The sequence below is a fragment of the Mytilus trossulus genome, chromosome 7 (assembly GCF_036588685.1).
Source record: "Mytilus trossulus isolate FHL-02 chromosome 7, PNRI_Mtr1.1.1.hap1, whole genome shotgun sequence".
Taxonomy (NCBI): Eukaryota; Metazoa; Mollusca; class Bivalvia; order Mytilida; family Mytilidae; genus Mytilus; species Mytilus trossulus.
The window spans coordinates 40882814-40902195 of NC_086379.1; the positions used below are offsets into that span (position 1 = coordinate 40882814).

At 30.6% G+C, this 19382-nt stretch overlaps 1 protein-coding gene across 1 annotated transcript; it reads left to right on the forward strand.

Annotated features, from left to right (window-relative positions):
- Nucleotides 1–41: 41 nt before the first annotated feature.
- On the forward strand, nucleotides 42–17986 carry LOC134725081 (cytoplasmic phosphatidylinositol transfer protein 1-like). The gene is made up of 10 exons (XM_063588599.1): nucleotides 42–229; nucleotides 2310–2458; nucleotides 8544–8632; nucleotides 9967–9974; nucleotides 10498–10569; nucleotides 12278–12376; nucleotides 13094–13153; nucleotides 13821–13916; nucleotides 14915–14978; nucleotides 15491–17986. The coding sequence occupies exons 1-10, from the start codon at nucleotides 182–184 to the stop codon at nucleotides 15565–15567; spliced, it is 762 nt and encodes a 253-aa protein (XP_063444669.1). The 5' UTR covers nucleotides 42–181; the 3' UTR covers nucleotides 15568–17986.
- Nucleotides 17987–19382: the final 1396 nt, after the last annotated feature.

Below are 19382 nucleotides of genomic sequence, written 5' to 3' on the forward strand. Positions count from 1 at the left end.
GAAACGGGAGGAATGGTAATTTCCGGAAACGTTTTCGGTTTCCTCGGGACTGTTCATTAGTAGATAAGATTATCTTGAAAATCAAAAGATTATTTCAAGATTAACAGCCTGCAAGTACATAATTTTGTGAATGCTGTAGTGGTTTTAGATCCCAATGACATGTTAAGCAGCTGAATACATCATGTATTTAAAAGAATATAGAATATGCATGCCATTGTCAGTTGAAGAGGTAAACAAGCTTTTTTTTTACTGATCATGCTTTTTCTGAACTTATTGTATTATTTAGATTTTCATTTTTTTATCTTCTAGTTTTGCAGGTAATGAAAAATTAACCCAAACATAGATTTGTATAAGTCTACAGTATAAGTAAGACATTGTTTTTGTAAATAAGTTAACAAATAAGGGCTCAACATTTGAACTACAATGAGTGAATGACTTGACTTTTCATCATGACCACACTTTTTAACCCCAAGAAATGAAACAAATAACCTTGTCATATATATAGAAAGCTATATTTTCAAATGAATTGCAGACATCAATTTTTGGGGCAAGTCATATGATTTTCCCACATATACAAATGATAGATGGTTATAAACTTCAGGTTTAATACCTTTGAAATTCTCTGTTTAGGTTTTACAATACTTGCCATAATATAGGGTTATTGCATGAATATTGGGGAATATTGTCCCGAGTAGAATTTTATATTGGACGAGCTTGCAAGTGCAATATATGTTCTACGAGGGACAATATTCCCCAATATTCATGCAATAACCCTTTTATTGTATAGCAATATAATATTTTAAAGTAAAAATAGGTTTTAACTAAGATTTTGTTGTTGGTGACGTCATGAATTTTGAAGATTTATTGCACTAGTGCAATATTAGAATTTATTGCACGCTAACTTTTGGTTGCTTTTTGTGGGAAATATTATATTGCTATACAATAATATCTAATATAATGTAATATAAAATGCCTTGATACATTTACATGACAACAACTATGTTTATCAAAACATAACAAAGTTTATACTTTTCTATAAGAATAAGGAAAGAAATTTAATATTGCACTTGACATTAATTTTACAATGTCATGAATGTAGCTAGTAACAAATGTTTTGCAAATCCATGGTAGGTACCAGGGAGATTTTAACCCTAAATCCTGGGATCTATTTTAATGCAGAGATCTCACCAATTAAGCCAAAGAAAATCTTCCCTATCTCAACTAGTTCGACTACCTTCAGGACCTTTATATCTCCAGGTCTGACAACACTTTTTACCATGCATGTATTCATGTATTGTTTGATATCCAAAATCTAATATATTTATAACATTTGTTAAATTCAGCATATATACAAGATACATGTACATACAAAAACCACCAAAATTTAACTTTGCTAAAATAAAAAAATGTGCAGAGCCCCAATTTAATTTCTTTTCTGTGTATTGTTAAGAAATGTTTTGCATCTCTGTGTTCAATGATGTTTGACTTGACAAAAGAAATTTAAGGAAGAAGATACAATTACAAGTTTAATTTTTTTCTTTAAACAATCATGACAATGAAAGTTTTTCAGTCTTCATACATGTACTTATTGAATTTCTTCAGTTATATTCTTATAATTATATACAACATGTACAATGTAGATGCTGATGAATAACCAGGATGTTTTCGTCTATTGTTTCCTTTTTGTTAAACAATTAAAGTTTAGATTCTGCCATAGATACTGTCATCTAAATTCCCATTTTAATTTCCTGATCATAGATAGGTACAAATGTATAATGGGTACAGACTATTGTTTCACTTTGGCAGTCAAATTTATCTGACAAAATAATTTATATACATATATTTAAATGACATACACAGCATTGTCATGAATGTGAACTGTTGTAATTGATATTACAGAATGACATGAATGAGGGTTATGAAGTTTTTGATAAAAATTTATCAGTTCACTAAATATGGAATGTTAAAAGTGTGAGTGAGGCATGTGTCCAATGGACACATATTTTTGTTTGAAAATAATGAATATACACATGTACATGATGTATATTATATATATTGCATCTCACCTACAAATGTGTACAGCAATATGAGCCCTGTTCATGTGTCTATAAACGTGATAAATTCATTATTTTAAAGTTTGAAATGTTCCTTGTTACTTGAAAATGATGAATTAATTAAGAACTTAGTTCTGTCATGCCATGCTCTATGCTCATTTTAACATCTATAGGTAGACATTTTTTTGTTAATATCCAGCATTACATGCATTAGCGAGGTTTTTAAATGTGTTGTGTTTTTTTCCCTGATTGCAGTATAAAATTGGTCAGCTGTATATGATTGCAAAGCACAGTCATGAACAAAGTGAACATGGAGAAGGTGTAGAAGTGGTTAAGAATGAAGAATGTGACCACGCCAAACATGGGAAGGGAAGATTTACAGAGAAAAGGGTTTATTTGTCCAGGTAAGAAGTAAACATGGGAAGGGAAGATTTACAGAGAAAAGGGTTTATTTGTCCAGGTAAGTAGTAAACATGGGAAGGGAAGATTTACAGAGAAAAGGGTTTATTTGTCTAGGTAAGTTGTAAACATGGGAAGGGAAGATTTACAGAGAAAAGGGTTTATTTGTCCAGGTAAGTAGTAAACATGGGAAGGGAAGATTTACAGAGAAAAGGGTTTATTTGTCCAGGTAAGAAGTAAACATGGGAAGGGAAGATTTACAGAGAAAAGGGTTTATTTGTCCAGGTAAGTAGTAAACATGGGAAGGGAAGATTTACAGAGAAGAGGGTTTATTTGTCCAGGTAAGTAGTAAACATGGGAAGGGGAGATTTACAGAGAAAAGGGTTTATTTGTCCAGGTAAGTAGTAAACATGGGAAGGGAAGATTTACAGAGAAAAGGGTTTATTTGTCCAGGTAAGTAGTAAACATGGGAAGGGAAGATTTACAGAGAAAAGGGTTTATTTGTCCAGGTAAGTAGTAAACATGGGAAGGGAAGATTTATAGCGAAAAGGGTTTATTTGTCCAGGTACGTAGTAAACATGGGAAGGGAAGATTCACAGACAAAAGGGTTTATTTGTCTAGGCAAGTAGTAAACATGGGAAGGGAAGATTCACAGAGAAAAGGGTTTATTTGTCCAGGTAAGTAGTAAACATGGGAAGGGAAGATTTACAGCGAAAAGGGTTTATTTGTCCAGGTAAGTAGTAAACATAGGAAGGGAAGATTTACAGAGAAAAGGGTTGATTTGTCCAGGTAAGTAGTAAACATGGGAAGGGAAGATTTACAGAGAAAAGGGTTTATTTGTCCAGGTAAGTAGTAAACATGGGAAGGGAAGATTTACAGAGAAGAGGGTTTATTTGTCCAGGTAAGTAGTAAACATTGGAAGGGGAGATTTACAGAGAAAAGGGTTTATTTGTCCAGGTAAGAAGTAAACATGGGAAGGGGAGATTTACAGAGAAAAGGGTTTATTTGTCCAGGTAAGAAGTAAACATGGGAAGGGAAGATTTACAGAGAAAAGGGTTTATTTGTCCAGGTAAGAAGTAAACATGGGAAGGGAAGATTTACAGAGAAAAGGGTTTATTTGTCCAGGTAAGTAGCATCTGTTTATAAATGAGACTATACTTAGCTCTTGAGGAGACTGTGACAATTTGTTTAAAATTAACAACCACAATTTGGGACAAATTGTCAATAGATATACAAACATGTATTTGAACAGACTTAGGTAACCTACTACATGGTGTTTGACATGATGATACTTGAAAGAAGAGACTGCAGAAATCACTTACAATTGTTCTGTATTTTTCACAGGTTGACTGCAGAATAGAATAGAATATCTCTTATTTCCACAAGAGGTACCCTCAAGGGGCAAAGTACATATACATATATGACAATATAAAGTTATAAACAATTACAAATACAATAAAGCAGAACAACAAAACAGTATGCTAAAGTTAGACATTATAAATATTGCTTACAGTATCCCTGGTGTTATATAATAAATGTTTACTCAAGGCAGGTGTTTTGATAAGAAATAGTCAAGTTGTTTCAAAATATTAATAGACTCACAGTTTAATAGCCAAATAAATTTATTGACCATATTCAAGGAGTATTTTTTTTACATTCTTTGAATATCAGATCAAACAACAGCTAGTCTCTATCTTTAGAGTTTACAGGACATTCTATAAGAAAATGAAGTTCATCTTCCACTTTATTTAAATCGCATTTAACACAAATTCTTTGATGAACTTCTAATTTGGAATATCTCCCAGTTTCAATTTTGAGTCTATGAGAAGAAATCCTGAATTTTGTGATAGCTTTTCTCAGATCAAAATTATTCCAAGATATATATCTAAATAATTTTCTTTACAAAATGATGTTTTAAATTGACAATATGTTAATTTTCTTAGTTTTCCTTGGCTATTTTGGCTATAAGCATTCTCCCAAGATTTACCATAGGATACTTTTAAACAATTAAGTAAACATTTTCTGAATTTGTATTTACTAAAATTAATAAAGTTACTAGGCAGATCAATAATTTTACATAGGTGTGACCGTGTCTGACACTGCTATACCAACTACAATGTATTGTGATTTTTATCATCTAAATCTTTAGACGTCCGTAAGGCTTTGTATAATAAAGAGTCTTAGGCATATTTTCAATTCTAAAATAATAATTAAGTAAGTTTTTCACAATACTAATATCAAAAGGAAATCTACCCAGTTCAGATGATACTGCAAAATTGCTGCTCTTTCTATTTACACCCCAAAAAAAATTTGTTATTTTCATGTGTAGTTTATCTGGTTCAAGATCTGAATAAATTTTATCTAAGAGTATATCATTTATAAATTTACTACTCTTTGGGTTAAATGTACCCCAAATTTCAGAGGAATATAAAAAAATAGGTTTGATCATGTGATCAAATAGATGTAGACTGGTAGTAATTTTTGGATGTGAACGAATAACATCTTTGCAATTATAGTTTATAATAGCCTTTTTATACGACCGCAATTTTTGAAAAAAATTTCGTCGTATATTGCTATCATGTTGGCGTCGTCGTCTGCGTCGTCGTTGTCGTCGTCGTCGTCCGAATACTTTTAGTTTTCGCACTCTAACTTTAGTAAAAGTGAATAGAAATCTATGAAATTTTAACACAAGGTTTATGACCATAAAAGGAAGGTTGGTATTGATTTTGGGAGTTTTGGTCCCAACATTTTAGGAATAAGGGGCCAAAAAGGGCCCAAATAAGCATTTTCTTGGTTTTCGCACTATAACTTTAGTTTAAGTTAATAGAAATCTATGAAATTTTGACACAAGGTTTATGACCACAAAAGAAAGGTTGGGATTGATTTTGGGAGTTTTGGTTTCAACAGTTTAGGAATTAGGGGCCAAAAAAGGGTCAAAATAAGCATTATTCTTGGTTTTTGCACAATAACTTTAGTTTAAGTAAATAGAAATCAATGAAATTTAAACACAATGTTTATGACCACAAAAGGAAGATTGGTATTGATTTTGGGAATTAAAGTCCCAACAGTTTAGGAATTAGGGGCCAAAAAGGGACCCACATAAGCACTTTTCTTGGTTTTCGCACCATAACGTTAGTATAAGAAAATAGAAATGTATGAAATTTAAACACAAGGTTTATGACCATAAAAGGAAGGTTGGTATTGATTTTGGGAGTTTTGGTCCCAACAGAATAAGGGGCCAAAAGGGTCCAAAATTAAACTTTGTTTGATTTCATCAAAATTGAATAATTGGGGTTCTTTGATATGCCGAATCTAACTGTGTATGTAGATTCTTAACTTTTGGTCATGTTTTCAAATTGGTCTACATTAAGGTCCAAAGGGTCCAAAATTAAACTTAGTTTGATTTTGACAAAAAATGAATCGGTTGGGTTCTTTGATATGTTGAATCTAAAAATGTACTTAGATTCTTGATTATTGGCCCAGTTTTCAAGTTGGTCCAAATCTGGGTCCAAAATTAAACTTTATTTGATTTCATCAAAAATTGAATAAATGGGGTTCTTTGATATGCCAAATCTAACTGTGTATGTAGATTCTTCATTTTTGGTCCCGTTTTCAAATTGGCCTACATTAAGGTCCAAAGGGTCCAAAATTAAACTAAGTTTGATTTTAACAAAAATTAAATTCTTGGGCCTCTTTGATATGCTGAATCTAAACATGTACTAAGATTTTTGATTATGGGCCCAGTTTTCAAGTTGGTCCAAATTAGGATCTAAAATTATTATATTAAGTATTGTGCAATAGCAAGTCTTTTCAATTGCACAGTATTGTGCAATGGCAAGAAATATCTAATTTCACAATATTGTGAAATAGCAAATTTTTTTTTAATTAGAGTTATCTTTCTTTGTCCAGAATAGTAAGCAAGAAATATCTTATTGCAAAAATTTTTTTAATTGGAGTTATCTTTCTTTGTCCAGAATCAACTTAATTCTTTGTTATATACAATATACACTGTATACTCACTTTTTACTACCAACTGATAAATTTAAATAATCTTTACCATTCAGTGATAACAAGCAGTTTTTTTACATCTTAATATTTTATGATGTATTTAAATGAGTAGTTATTGTTGCAAACTCCATTAGAATATTTTAATTGAGATTAGTTTTGGAATAAGGGAAAGAGGGATGTGATTAAAAAATTGGGTTCAATTTTTCTCATTTGAAATTTCATAAATAAAAAGAAAATTTCTTCAAACATTTTTTTGAGAGGATTAATATTCAACAGCATAGTGAATTGCTCTAAGAGAAAACAAAAAAATTAAGTTCATTAGAACACATTCATTCTGTGTCAGAAACCTATGCTGTGTCAACTATTAAATCACAATCCAAATTTAGAGCTGAATCCAGCTTGAATATTGTGTCCATACTTGCCCCAACCGTTCAGGGTTCAACCTCTGCGGTCGTATAAAGCTACGCCCTGCGGAGCATCTGGTTGACACTTTTTGTACAATTCCTGTCTTGCATGAGAGAAGAACCCTAAAGCAGAAAATATAAGGCCTAAATACTTGTAGTGCTGTACACATTCTAGTTCAACTTGCTGAAGAGTAAATTTGTCATTGATAAGTCTACCTTGCTTATTAAATACTAAAATTTTTGATTTATTGGTATTTATATTTAAGCACCAGTCAGAACAAAACTTATCAACATTTTTAAATTTAGATTTAAAGACCATATGATGTGGAAGAGAGCAAAACAATATCATCTGCATACATTAAACAATTAATATTAGTATCACCTAAGATCAGATCATCAGTAACATTATCAATATATGATGGAAAGTCATTTATACAAATTTTGAAAAGATTAGGGCTTAGGTTATCAGCTTGTCGAACCCCTAATTTAACTCTAAATGAGTCAGTTAAATATTTCCCAGCTTTTAAACAAGTTGAGCTAACATTGTACATGTTCTTTATAATGTTGTTAAAATTCCCTCCTAATCCCATCTGTAATAGTTTATATTTAATACCACTATGTATGACTGAATCAAACACCTTTTTAAAATCTATAAAACAGGAAGACTATAAGGTAAGGTTGACTATATTAAGGTAATCTTTCCAATTTTCCTTTGAAAGACCTTTCAAATTTGTTCTGAATGTTATTATATTTTCTGTGGAATGATATGTTGATTTTGTTCTCCTTGTTATTATTATTATTATAAAGTCTTCCCACTTTGAAAGACCTTTTGATTTTGTTATGGTCTCTTCACTTTCCCCTAAATGTATCTGACAGAAATGAAATATATAATTATTATGATTATATAAGTAAATCATATAGACCATAAGTGATAGAGACCTGGATTTTTTTTTAATTTGAGGTTCCCTGTCCTAAGAAAGAAAAATGAGTTCAAGGTCTTGTCATATTTCTAAGTAATTAATATAAATCAACATAATTTTTTTCTTAATTGTCGTTTACAGTCATGACAGTATGTCTTAAAAGATTATTATTTTTGTCAAAGCCGTACGGTGACATTTTTCTAAAAGTTAAAGCCTCAGAAATGTTAGTATTACTCATGATCAATACATAGAAGGGACCTAAGGTCAATTGAAATTTGGTCATTGCTCGATGACCTTGAAATTGAGGTCTCTGAGACCAGCAATTTAAACAATATTTAAGAGTGATAAGAAAAGTTTAGTCATTTGAATAAAAATAACAATTTATTCATATATGAAGTTATAAGTTTTAACCATGATGTATATGTAATTTATTTTAGAGGCACCAGTTGATTTATAACCCTCATTTTTTTTGGGGGGGGGGGGGGGCTCTATCATGTCTGTGGCCAAGACTATATCACCAGTCTTTAATCATTGAGGTTGTCAGTTATAATCTCTCATGTGGCAGATGCACTTGACTCCAATCTTGATTGACTAGAATTGTTAATTTTCCCACTTAACATGCTTAAGGTTGTTGGTTCTCTCTGGGCACTCAGGCTATTAAGATATGACTGCCTTGGAATAGCACAATAGTTTATGAAAGGGGTATTAAATACAAATCAATCAATCAGTATTATAACATTTTTTTGCATTAATTACAGCCGATTGCCTAGCTGGATCAGAAGTATGATCCCCAACATATTCTACATCACAGAGAAAGCATGGAATTATTACCCTTATACAGAAACAGGTTAGTTTATTCACTTAATAAAACATACTTGCTGATAACAGACTGTCAGAAAAGAAAGTAGTAAAAAGCTTATTTGCAAATAGATTACAGTTTGTAAAAAAATATCTATATATATATATATATATATATACAACTCGTCTAAACATCAACCCAACAATGTTAGATCTGTAAATTTGCTTTCGCAAATTTTTGGTTCTTCCCTCGCCGGGATTCGAACCCATGCTACTGTGATATCGTGACACCAAATCGCCTGCACTGCAGCCTTCCCGCTAGACCACACGACCACCTGGGCTCTCAAAATAAAAAGCTTTCGGTGGGCATATGTTACCTTTCCACGTCATTTTTAATCTAGCGGCGTACTACAGTACATGATATATAAGGCATGAAGATGTTATTGTTTACAGATCAGCTAAATTATCTATAGTAAAGGATCCTACAAATTAATGTAAGATACAGTCACAGAAAATAATGATATTCATAAGTACGTCTGAGTCAGTGACAACCCTACAACAGATGTATCCATCGGATCGCCATCAATGATGGTGATACATGGCTGTGTACATAATGTATATACAACTCGTCTAAACATCAACCCAACAATGTTAGATCTGTAAATTTGCTTTCGCAAATTTTTGGTTCTTCCCTCGCCGGGATTCGAACCCATGCTACTGTGATATCGTGACACCAAATCGCCTGCACTGCAGCCGTCCCGCTAGACCACACGACCACCTGGGCTCTCTAAAAAAAGAGCTTTCGGTGGCCATATGTTACCTTTCCACGTCAGTTTTAATCTAGCGGCGTACTACAGTACATGATATATAAGGCATGAAGATGTTATTGTTACAGATCAGCTAAATTATCTATAGTAAAGGATCCTACAAATTAATGTAAGATACAGTCACAGAAAATAATTATATTCATAAGTACGTCTGAGTCAGTGACAACCCTTTATATATATATATATATATGAAAATCAATGGTTATAACTACAAAATTCTGTTTTGTATAATTTTGTATTTTAATTTCTAATAGAAACAGATTGTTGTTTTCAGATCATAGTCAGTTCTCTGATTTATAAAAGTATAAAGTACGATGACCTATAGTTGTTAGATATTTAATGTCTGTGTTGTTCGGTCTCTTATGGGGAGTTGTCTAATTGGCAATCATACCACATCTTCTTTTATTATATGATACATGTAACAAAATTTAAAACAATACTTACAATATAAAAATTGGAAAACCTAGTTACACCACTAGTCGTATTACAAATTGTGTTTTTGGTTGTATCTTTATAATGTTTGTTTTTCTTTCCTTTTCATATTTTCAATCAACAGAATACACAGTAAGTTTGCATTTAATTAAAAACAGCTTTTCAGTAATTATATGAAATTAAAACAAAATGATAACAAATACTCTAGCCTCTTTTAATGTTAGTTTTCAAAGATGCTGTCAGTACTCCTAAGGCTGTTCAAGTTAAAACAAGGCTGAAAAATGAATTACGAAAACACATGTTTAAAAATAGATGTATTTTGATGACATCAAATTACAATGTATACCAATAATACCAATAATAAATCATTATTAAGAATAGCATCTGTTATGTAAGTTTATAGATGCACAGAGAATGAAAAAGAGAATTTCATGCTGAATGATAAATTTGTAATGTGCACCAGTTTGTACAAAATGTAGTCCATGTAGTCAGTGAATAATGAAAATTGAGTGCAAAATCATGTCACATGATAATCTCAAACATGTTGTATGCAAATAATAACCTTACGAGTCACGACCTGTTCACTAAGCTGTCCACTAACAGTTAATAAGATCATGTAGTCATTGCATATTTTATGTATGTATTCTCTTTACAGTGTTCATTTGTACCACTATTTAAAGTATATATAGAAACAAGATACGAAAATAATAATGGATCAAGTGAAAATGTAAGTATTTGATATAACTGCATCATTTGCAAAGATTTGAAATCAGGTAATTTGTAAAATTAGGCAAGTTGCAGCATGGTATGTGATAAAGAGTTTGTCAGGTATTGGTTGAAGGTCAGGCCATGGAAAAATAATTCATGGTTTCCCCTAACCCGTCTGGGTCTGACATTGATTTACCGCCGGGTAATTTAATTTATTTAAATTAATGAAAATGTTGGGGGGGTTTTTTCAGAGACAACAAAAAGTGTTGGAAATATGAAAGATTAAAGTTCAGCTGTAGAACCAAAACATATAGATATAAAATAACTCATGGTTACAAAAAAAAAAAAGCCTGCCTGCCGGGTCTTTAAAATTTTCCCATGTATGGGGAAACCAACAATCAATTTTCCGTGGCCTCAGTTGTTTTTCTTGTGAATTTGATTTCATCAACTAACATATCCGAAATACCATACCATTGTTTTAGGTGATGTATAGGAAGTAGTGTTAAACATCTTCAAACAAACAGGAAACAATGTTTCATTTGTTGGACCATTGAAAACACAGATAATCATGAATGTCAAAGAGCTAGTTCTAGTAGACACTAATTATTTTACTGCCATACAAGGTTTTATATACAGTACACACTGACACATGGTAAATTCCTGCATGTGTAAGATTATTTTTTATAATGCATATGCTACAAAACTATACAAAAAAAAAGGATGATTTCATACAGGAAACTGCCCAATAAAACAATACATATGAATTTTTGGTTTCAGTTTTGAAACAATCAGAGGAAACTTCAAGCTGACAATCATAGATTTTATCATGACGATTGTTACAAATTTACAGTATCAGTAAACAAAATCTTTCCAACTTCAGCAATACAGTACACAGTGACACTATGTACACAAGTTATAATTATACCCCCAAAACTAGGCAACACAGTTATGTAGTGTATAATGTTTGTGACCCAGTCAGTCATGTTCTTGTCATTAAAATTACTCTAGATTTGAAACCCAACCATTTATCCAGCCATTTTCACAAGGTGGGGTTCCCAACCAAGGATAAAAAGGGGAGTTCTAGCCATGTGTCCTCATTCATTTGCATTGATTGTCCAAAAAATGTAGGGTTCAATCCTCAGGACCCCACCCCTGGATCTGCCACTGGATGGGAAATCGTAATTCAATGCTTTTTTCAAGTATCGATGCTCCTTTAAATTTAGAATTTTGGCCAGAGAATGCTTCTGCAACAGATTGATTGTACAACTCCTGACTGTCCTCTGAAACCACAAAACAGAATTTTATGAAACTTTGTAGTTAATGACGACATAATATGTAGATGTGCATATCAATGGAGTTATGAATCTTTGAATGTAGGAATCAATATAAAAAAGAAGATGTGGTATGATTGCCAATGAGACAACTATCCACAAAAGACCAAAATGACACAAACATTAACAATTATAGGTCACCGTACGGCCTTCAACAATGAGCAAAGCCCATACCACATATAGTCAGCTTTAAAAGGCCTCGATAAGACAATGTAAAACAATTCAAGCGAGAAAACGGCCTTATTAATGTTAAAAAATGAAATCAAGTTTGATTTTGTTTGCCAAGTGACAATGTGGGGGCATGGGGTATGTGAGCGTTTCAAGAAAGCTTCTTTAATTGACAGTCATCAGGAAATGAATTCCAACATTAAAATATAGAATATTTCTATATTACAGTGCGTAGGTTTATCTGATGAAGATTTAGAAGTCAGAGAAGTAGAACATATAGATATAGCTTTAGAAGACATTCCAGAGAAAAATTTTAAGAAAGAAGAGGTAAGATTGATTAAATTGACTGATATTAACATAATAATTAAAGAATTTGGATATAGAAAATATTTAACAAGCACCAAAAAACATCTACTCTCAAATACGGGTAGTATGTGAGTTAATTGTCAATGTAGTTTTCAGTCATGAGTTGGATGTTTTTCAGTATTTTGTTTCTTTTAGTAGTTATTCTTTTTATAACTACTAAGTGTAGGCTTTTTAAGGGGAACAAAATAGAAAATACAAGGAACTGTAACTTTCTAGATACAATCTCAATTTGATTTGATGCAACATCTAAAACAAATCACAGTTGTTTGACGTCAGTCATTGCTAGAGAAGGGAAATTATCGGTTTATATTTCACTGGGTAATTATTGTTTTTCATCAAAACCAATATGATATAGAAAATATGTCTCAGATCTGTACAAGACATATGGATTTGTAATACTGGTTTCAAAAAGTTATGTAACATGTGTAAAGAATAAAGGATTGATTTAATAGTTTACCTGAAACATAAATTAATTTCAGTAAAAAAAGTTTAAAAAAATAAAAAATGTCACTTTAAAATTTGAATGTACTAGCTACCGTATAGGGGGTTATTTTCGAGGATGTAAAGTTTCATGATTTTCAATGAATAAGATATACAATCTATGGAGAGATTAAGAAAGGTTTTAGTTATTCTTGACTTATTTATTTGCCAGTAAAACATTCGTTATATTTTTTTTAGGATCTAAAAACCTTCAAGTCTACAAAAACAGACAGAGGACCATTGCAGAAAGGATGGAAGGTTAGGTTATTATATTATAAGTGTTACATGTGTGGTTTACACATAGAAATAAAGCATAAGACTGTATAACTAAACTCAGATCAATAAACATATATATAACAGAATGTGTCCCTAGTACACAAATACCCCCATCCCCCCTATCATTTTCTATGTTCAGTGGACCGTGAAAATAGGGTGAAAAATATAATTTGGCTTTAAATTAGATAGATCATATCATACGGAACATGTGTACTAAGTTTCAAGTTCATTGGAATATCAACTTCATCTAAAACTACCTCGACCAAAAACTTAAACCTGAAGCCAGACAGACGGATGAGTGGGTGGCCAAAAGAACGATAAAGACACAAAGACCAGAAAACATAAGGGGCATAAAAACACATCAATTTAAATAGGGGCCTTGTTTGCTGAGTGGTCTAAGTAGTTACTATTATAATCACTGGCCAGTCAACACTGATGTTGCTTAAAATAAGAAAAATCAAATCAATGAACATATGATAAGAATAATTATTAGCTGTATAAGTTTGATAAACAATACCAGATAAATGTAAAATTTTATGTGGCATGAAGTACAAAAATGATTAAAGATAAATGAAAATTTTCCTCAGTATGTTTCTATTTATAAATAAATGTATGGTCATTTTTATTATCTTATTTGTCTTTTTTACAGGATACTAGCAAACCAATAATGTGTTCGTATAAAGCTGTTAAAGTTTATTTTGAAATGTGGGGAATGCAAACAAAAGTTGAGCAGTTTGGACAAAGGGTAAGAGGCTTTTGTTGAACTATAAATTCATAAGTTGGTAAAACATTTGAAAATTCATCAGAAAACTATTTAGAAGACATTGTGCATGAATTTTAGAAGAAAAAGCACATGAAAACCTATCTGGATAGAAGAAAGTTTTTAAGACAGACAATTACCTTGTCACTGACATTCATATTTAATGAATGGCTATTATTTATTTTGAATTTATTGAACCATAAAACTAATTTTTGACTCTTCACATTGAATAATCCGTGAAGCGGATTATGTAAAATGTGAAGAGTCAAAAATTAGTTTTATGGTTCAATAAAATCAAAATAAATGATTGCCATTCATTATAAATAAATTTCTATCAAAAATAAGTCTCAAAGAATTTTTTATATTATTTATATTAACAATAACAACGTACACACAAATTGGCGTATGAATATACAACGTTAGAGTGGGCATGTCGCCATAAAAATTGACAACATTGAAAATAAAACTAATAATTTAACCAATCAGAAGACGGTAAATACACCAAATTTATTTATTAGTATATAATTATCAAATGTACCAGGATTATAATTTAGTACACCAAACGCGTGTTTCGTCTACATAAGACTTATCAGTGACGCTTATATCAAAATATTTATAAAGCCAAACACGTACAAAGTTGAAGAGCATTGAGGATTCAAAATTCCAAAAAGTTGTGCCAAATAAGGCTAAGGTAATCTACCATGTACACGATAAGAGATCTGCAAGGAAAGGTGGATATGGTGTGTCTGAACCAATGCTTAATGTTTGGTTTCAATGTGAGATAAAAGTTGTTCATATATAAGAATAGAAAGATATGGTATGCATCAATTTGAAGATTTTTTTTTTATGTCAAACAGCCCTTTTCATACATTTTTGTCATACTGTTTTCAAAATTTGGTGAAAAGAGTCAAAACTTACTGAAACCGTGACATTATTTTTGTTCATGAATATATACATGTAATAGTCTTTTATTCTCTTTACAGTCAATAAGGGATATATTAGTACTTGGACACAAGCAGGCATTTGCATGGATTGATGAATGGATAGGTAAGCTTGCTTTACCACCATTTCTTGTAAAATTTGTAGAGTTTTAGATCCACCAGTTATCCTTTTAACTGATTTATTTGCAAAATGCCATGCAGTTTTGTATATTCAAGTTATAATAACAATTTTCTTACATTGTAGGAAATATAAAATTATAAAATTTATTTTTACAAACTTGAAAGATAGAGAGAAAAGTGAGATTTGCCAAGCTTTCCTCTTGGTTCATAGAGTAAAAAACATTTGTTTTTTTCTACATAATGATGGACCCCAAATTGAACTGTGATAATACAAGATATACATGATATAATTGTTCCCTCAGAACAGAAGTTAAATATACTATTTATGTATACCTAAATTTGTATAGTAAAAAGTTTTTTTTTATATCAGCAGAGAATATCAATGTTTTAACACTATTCTAATATCATTTGTATATGTTTATCAACTGAACGTTTAGCAACTAACATTTATTATATTTATGTAATACAATTTTGTCTTTTTTTTCTTTCAAATTGTAGATATGTCCATGGAAGACTTGAGAAAGTATGAAACTGAGACAAATGAAAAGACAAATGCTAAAGTTCTCAATCAATGATATTTAGATTTAGTTTGTTATAATGCAATTACAGACCTCGGAAGTATTAAATTCCTATTTGTGTGTAACACTGTTCTATAATGTTGTTTAATATTGAGGATTTTTTTATTTGTCTATATTGGTTTATCTTTCAGAAAGAGTGCTGAATATTCAAATCCATTCATTACAAGCCTTTAACCAAGAAATAATACCACAGATGCAATTATCATAATTTTTTTTTAATTTTTACATACTTTTATAATGCATGTGTACATGTAAAAACTGAAAATTAAAATCAAAATTATTCAAAACCTAAATTCAAAACAAAACTAGATGTACTGTGTAAAGCTTGCAGATTTTCTTGTGCTCCAACACATTATAAATTTTAATAAATGGCTATCTATGCATCATATAAAAAACCTCCAAAACCATTGTGATAAAATAAAATTATAGGCTGTGCCAAATGGCATCATAAACTATAATTTTGTAATTTTCTTCTTCCTTGGAAATCCAGTCGTCTTCTATGTAGATTGGAAGGTCTTCAGGAAAGAGAATATGAAAATTATGAATAAATAGGAAATGTAATTGCAATATGCAATGAAATTCTACAAAAAACATTGAAATCCATTCTCTGATTAAAGGGGAGATAGGGGAGATAACAATAGGAATTGTTTTAAGGGGAGATATCAATAGGAATTGTTTTAAGGGGAGATAACAATAGGAATATCTATTCCTGGTATATTAAAATAGCTATGTATTAATTTGAACTTGCTGAAGTTAATTAGATACAAGATGTAGCATGTGACACTTCTCTCCATTTTTATACCAAGGGCTCTTAGGCAAAAATTTTGCACTTGCATCTTTTTCAAAGAATGAGACAAAAGGGAGAATACAAGCTATGTATCTGAAAAGATGTCACAAAGTTAGACTTACTAACAATGACCAACAGAAGCTTGGTACTGAATAACACAAAAGTGCTCTTGTGTCTTATGAGAATGCAAATTTCCAAAAGGATTCACAGACAGACTAAAGGATAATAGTAAACTAGATATAAAAATGGTGCACATTGTTTTTTTTTTTGTAAAAACAATAATGAACTGCCACACCTCACAATGTTTGTCATAATGATTTTTTTCTGCAATATGTCTGACATTTGTTAAACTTCCCACTGCAATATGCAATAGATGTTATAAAATATGTTTTAAATGAATTGATATCTGAAAAAAAAAAACCTGAAATTAAACTTATCTTTAGAAAATAGTAACCCACCATAATTTATCAGATTAAATGTTCCATATTTAGATAGGGGGTACATGTAAATACTTTTTATTGTCGTTGATTGCAAAATGGGTCAACTTGAATGATACAGATACATTATTTTCTATATCTTCTATACTATAGTGACTATAGATATGATATAGATAATATATATTATACCATGTATGAGATACAGAAAGTATATACTCTTCTTCTGTAGGTAATATGTATTCTGTTGTTTTACTGTAGATTTATGAGATATTCAGATAATATATGTTCTACTGTAACTAAGATACAGATGAGTCTTATGCATGTTACTTTTTCATTGTGATTGTATTGTTTATCTGTTAATGTCTTGTTCTACTGTAGATATTAATGATATTCAGATAATATATGTTCTACTGTAACTAAGATACAGATGAGTCTTATTTTTTTATTGTGATTGTAATGTCTTGTTATTCCAGTATGTGTATTTGCTCATGTCTATTGTTGTTCTGTAATTAAACATTGTGTAGGACTCATGTACTAAGATCAATTAGGTGTCTTTTGTAAATTTATGTATCATAAGAAATCTTTCTTTTTTCATTTTTTTTCTATAATATAAAAATTGAAATTATCCATTTTATTCCTATTGTACACTGGTTATAAACCTGTGTATTATAAGGAATAGAATTAAAGTCATATAAGTGCTGATATACATTTTGAGCTTCAGTCAGACCATTTTTAAAATTGATTTCAATTGTAAATAAATGAAGCAACTTTTTTTTAGCAATATCAAAAGTCTATAAATTAAAAAAAAACTCTGAAAACTTTCTCTTTTTTTGAGAACTATTAAGTTATGATGTGTATATTTTATCTTTTTTTATTATAACTTTCGTTTCATTTATCTTGGGAACTTCTGTTTACCTCTTCTTTAACCAACTGACCACACTGTAGATTTAACCATCATATTTTTATAGCAAACTTTCAAAGGGATTACAAACCTGTGTTTGTAGAAACTTTTAACATTGTTAAAACCTTTCATGTTTGTATATTAAATGTCACTCTCAGAATTTTTCTTATTTTCTATTATTTATACAACCTACTTCATTTATGATAGTGTTTTATTTTTATTATACTCTAGATTTATTATTATTCATTTTGCACTAGTTTTCCTGGATTTTGTTGGAACCTATGTATTTAAGGTAGACTATGAATTTAATGTATTGAAAAAGGTAAACATTTCTGAAAAATTTGCTTGCAAAATTTTTATAAAACCATGCAATCTTGTTTTTGTGAAATTTAATTTTCTCTCAATTCATAAAAATATATAAGTAAATTAAGATAGATAAAAAAAAAAAAACGAGAACTCCTACATTCCCCTTATAGTCTGCTCTTCATATTTTCCTGCTCTTCTTTAGGATTTTAGGATTTTGATAGGTGACGTGAAATGGTATCTACATAAAGAGAGAGTTGCCAAAAAAATCTACTATTTTATAATGATACATCAAATTTATCTATCAAGGAAAACAAGGAGAGAACAAATAGTTGTCCTTTATAAACGTTGTTTTTTCTATGGTCTGGTTGTTGTCTCTTTGACACACATTCCCCATTTCCATTATCAATTTTAATATAAATTAGCTTTTTGAATAGTTTCACGGAAATAGCAAAAATCAAGAAGCATTCAACTTAAGTGTCTTTTATAAAGATTCTACAATCAAACTTCTGTTCATAAAAGTTGAAAGGCTTGAACTTTACAATACCGGTAGACATTTGTCTTACAGTAACTTTTTCCTTCTGGTATATTAAACTGTTCAGGTTTTAAATAAAACATTGGCCAATATTAAGACATTTTTTTTTAAATAAATGTTGACATAAAGATCCCCTGTCGGGTTAGCATGTTAAATAAAAGGCAAATATACAGGACACAGGCACTCGTCTCTAAAAAAAATTACTGTATTCCTAAAATATAACATATTAATGTTTATAGGATAATTTTTTTCGGAGCAGTGTCTGTGATACAGCACAATACATTTATGGCCTCTGCACTGCCACCTATGAATGATTGTCTGCTTTATGGAGGTGCATACAAGACCAGATTTTAGCATTTATTGAATATTATGTGTTATGTATTATGTATTATGTATTACCCTGTATACTTAAAGTCATAAGAAACCTCAAATTTAAAAAAAATATGCATATGTTTTTTATAACTAAATGGATAGTTTTCATTATACAACTTATGTAGATATACTTTTTTCTGAGGAAAATACTTTAATTTGTCCACATTTAGAAGAAGTTTACTTATTTTTAATTGCTTGCATTCGCCGACATATTTTCCGTATGCATAGTGACCCGAGCGTAACCCTCCGCGTTGAAATCCGGTGACTACAATACGCATGGATCTGTCATTGAAATAAACAATATCTGATTATAAATGTTAAACACGTGCTCAATACCCATGCTTTTTGTGATTTGTTTACTAAGGTGACAATCGATAAAACTTGGCTTCAAAACAAGACATTTAATGAGCAGTCATATTTGTTAAATCGTAACAGAGAGTAAAAAAATTGACGATTATATGATAAATTTGCGAAAAT